The 3,430-nt window shown below is 38.2% G+C and overlaps 1 protein-coding gene across 3 annotated transcripts in view; it reads right to left on the bottom strand.

Moving 5' to 3' along the window:
- The window catches only part of tmem260 (transmembrane protein 260), a 34,514-nt gene that overhangs the window by 11,247 nt on the left and 19,837 nt on the right, over positions 1-3,430 (bottom strand). For all 3 annotated transcript variants that reach the window (XM_015376121.1, XM_015376120.1, XM_015376122.1), the window contains 4 exons: positions 2,405-2,582; positions 2,196-2,309; positions 1,902-2,081; positions 1,754-1,794 (listed from right to left, as the gene is read on the bottom strand). In XM_015376121.1, the coding sequence (XP_015231607.1) occupies positions 1,754-1,794; positions 1,902-2,081; positions 2,196-2,309; positions 2,405-2,582 (513 nt within the window). The remainder of the gene's footprint in view (positions 1-1,753; positions 1,795-1,901; positions 2,082-2,195; positions 2,310-2,404; positions 2,583-3,430) is intronic.

The following is a 3,430-nucleotide window of genomic DNA, read 5'->3' on the forward strand; positions in this document are numbered from 1 at the left end:
GATTGGAACACCTGATTCCAATAATTTGGATGGGTGAGCAAATACTTTTGGCAATATAGTGTATATTTTTTGCACCTCTGCTGTTTGCATCACTCATACAAGCTTTCTTTCCAAAACATGCTGAACATGCTGAGATGGTGACTTTTTGACGCTATAACTTTTCTTTAGATGCAGATGCATCCATCCCTATAACATTCAAGTGTGCACTAGACATGCTATACTACGGTATTATTATTATATGTTGGGGTTTTTTTTAAAGAAAGGAATATAACTTTTTACCATATTGTGTTTTCTTGATAATGTACCAACATCACTTATAAAAATAACCTTTAGTAATTTAAAGAAATATATATCTAGAATGTGCCAAATTGTACCCATGACTTGATTATTCCTTGGAATACTAGATTACTAAAATAATCATAAGCTGCAGCCCTAAATCTGAAACATGCTCATAGTTTGCAGCTAACGATTTCCTCTTTATATAGAAGAAAAATACATATTGACAGTCAATGAAAACCTGATTATATTTAAAACCAGTGGAGCCCATTAGAGAATGGGACCATTGAAAAGCGTTTGTCTTTATCTGTTCCCAAATCAATGTGGATGTGTTAATAGCATCAATTTTCTTTTGCAACACTTGATCATGTCAAGCTTTAAACATCTAGTTGTTCATTTGAGGTGAAGTTGATAAATTCGGACACAGTTTTACCTCATTACTCCACTACCTTTGTGTTATGTGCTACCACCCATGGCAGGATATCAGCCCATCAGATGCTGCCACTGATGCGCTCTTAGGCTTGAAGCATTACATGGGGTCCAATAAAACATGCTTGTTTATCATTTATCACCGTAAAAGGTTCCATTAGAAGGCTTGTCTACATGGACAGCTGCTAACACCCTTCCAGCTCAAAAGTACCACTTTTGATTCAGGGCCCTCTGTCGTTGTCAGGAGCCTCTGAAGCAAGGCTTGACCTTAGGACAGGGGTGGGCAATTCCAGTTCCTGGGGGCCGGTATCCTGCAACTTTTAGATCCATCCTTGCTCCTACACACCTGAATTAAATGGCTCGGTTACCTCCTTAGTATGCAGTCACTTCCTCCAGAGTCCCCTCAATCATCTAATTATTTGATTCAGGTGTGCTGAACCAAAGACACATCTAAAAGTTGCAGGATAGCGGCCCTCAGGAACTGGAATTGCCCACCGCTGCCTTAGGAGATCGGAGGCCTGTTCTTCAACATCCTGAGCAATGTCCTTTTTTGACCTTAAATTGTCTGCAACTTGGACACAAAACCCAAAAACTATAAAAACAACTGATTTTCAAAGGGATACAGCTGAGGCTAACAGTCCTTCTGAAATAGCATTGACACCAATACTACTGTATATTTATGAAGTGCACATAAAAGCTGGGTCCATCCTATGAATTTAGAATTTTGACTTGAGAAATACTAAATTGATCTAAACTAAATTTGTTGAAGTTGTTTGGCAAATTCTGTTTCTACCTAACATAAAGAAACACTACAGGAAATCTTTAAAAACTTAAGATTTATATGACTTTAGTCCTCGTGCTGACTGAATCTTCAGCAGAACCGCCCCTCTATGAAAGATCTGAGGTTTCTCAGAATTTCAGTGAGTTTATGAACTCATTTGAACACTGAAAACTCAAAGGTAGGTAGATGTTAACTACATGCAAATATCTTTTAAAAATGAATATGTTCTAAAACGTTTAATATTTAAGGTGAGGTTAATAAACTTACTGCAGCATTGTGCTCAGATTCACAGAGGTCTCTGTCTTTGCCTACAAAACAGAAAAGTACAGATCTAAAAATCATCCAGATACTATAGGAACATTTTTAATAAAATAAAATGTTCTTATTCATATAATGAGAAAAAAACCACACGTACAAGGCTGAATGTGCCATACTCTGCCCTCAGCAGATGGGTCAGAAACCCAGAGAGGGTGGTCTGGTCCCCCCAGCTCCAGCGGGCGGTGTTTAGGAAGGATGAGACGGGGAGGTAGATGTATGGCAAAAAGCCACAGATGAAACATAATCCCAGAGATACAACACCAACAAAAGACAGCTCCTGATTAAATAAATGTTTCACAAATCACCTTGTTAGAAGTATTCACACATTGTTTATTCACTGTCTGTATGTAAGTTCATATCAGACTTCCTCTTCAGGTGCCCAAAGACTTACCTTCAGAACATAGAGTCGGTAAAGGACCCAGGGGATAATGACCAGAACATACAGGACCAGAGTGTGTTGGTTACACAACCCCAGACCGCAGCAAAATGCTCCCCAACGTGTGATCTGAAAAACACAAGAACCACATGTCGGTTTAACATCTGAGACAATTAAAGGAGGATGAGTGCTTAGCTACTGTATGATGTCCTCCATTGGACTACCTTCTTCCTCTGCATGGAGGTTTCAGCACAGTGGAAACTGGCCATCAAGAAGAAGAGAAGGCCAATGAAAAGGTTGTTGAGGGTGAAGACTTCGGCCACCATCGACCACTGCCAGCTGAGCCTGGACACGGCAAACAGCCCTCCAGCCAGGACTGCTCCAGGTCCAGGACCTGTCAACCTAAAAATGCAGAAGAAGGAACCTTAGCTAATTTCTCTGAAAGACACATACAAGAGTTTTATGTCAAGATTGTGGATTTCTGGTTTTGACCTTCCAAACTAATTCCAACTACAACTGGGATTAACAGGATTTTTTTAAGCCTTTGTTCTAAAAACCTCAAATGGAGAACAGCCCAGTTGAGTTCTCCTCCTCTGAGTGAGTACAAATTTCAACACTAAACAATGGAGACATATACCGTAAGTTTGAATGAAGGTGTGGTAGAAAATTAGAAAAGAGTAGAAAGATTTAACCCTGCATCTTTAGTGCCCAAACCAAAACTAATGATGAGACTTAATAATTTTACAAGCTACACTTTAGAGTGGCACCAAGTGGGCTTTTCTTTGCTGTTACTAATGAACTAACGCTCTATCAACTCTCACCTTCTGATTCCAAATTTGATCCATTCAGATTTTTTTTAAAATGAAAAATAAATGTTAAAAGAGGAAAGGAAGCTCTGCAGGTTTATCGTTTTGAACAGGAAATGAGTGTCTCTGATCTTTAGTGAATTTAAGAAAGGGTTTTTAAGTACATGCTGTGAATTGATGTCTTCATAGGCTGACAAATGTGGGAGTTCTTAGTTTTAAAGCATTTATTGAATGATCAATAATAATCTGATTTTACATGGTTTTAACCAATCAAGAGTTAATCAAAGGAGTATCAGCTGATCTTTGGCTGATTGAAGTCGCTCTACTCCAGCTAGATATTTATCAGGTTGTTTTTGTTTGCTTTCACAGATCCATGCTGTCCTTACAAATGCATATCATATATATATATATATATATATTTATATATATATATATATATTTATA

Source organism: Cyprinodon variegatus, unplaced genomic scaffold (assembly GCF_000732505.1).
Source record: "Cyprinodon variegatus isolate N-32 unplaced genomic scaffold, C_variegatus-1.0 Scaffold129, whole genome shotgun sequence".
Taxonomy (NCBI): domain Eukaryota; kingdom Metazoa; phylum Chordata; class Actinopteri; order Cyprinodontiformes; family Cyprinodontidae; genus Cyprinodon; species Cyprinodon variegatus.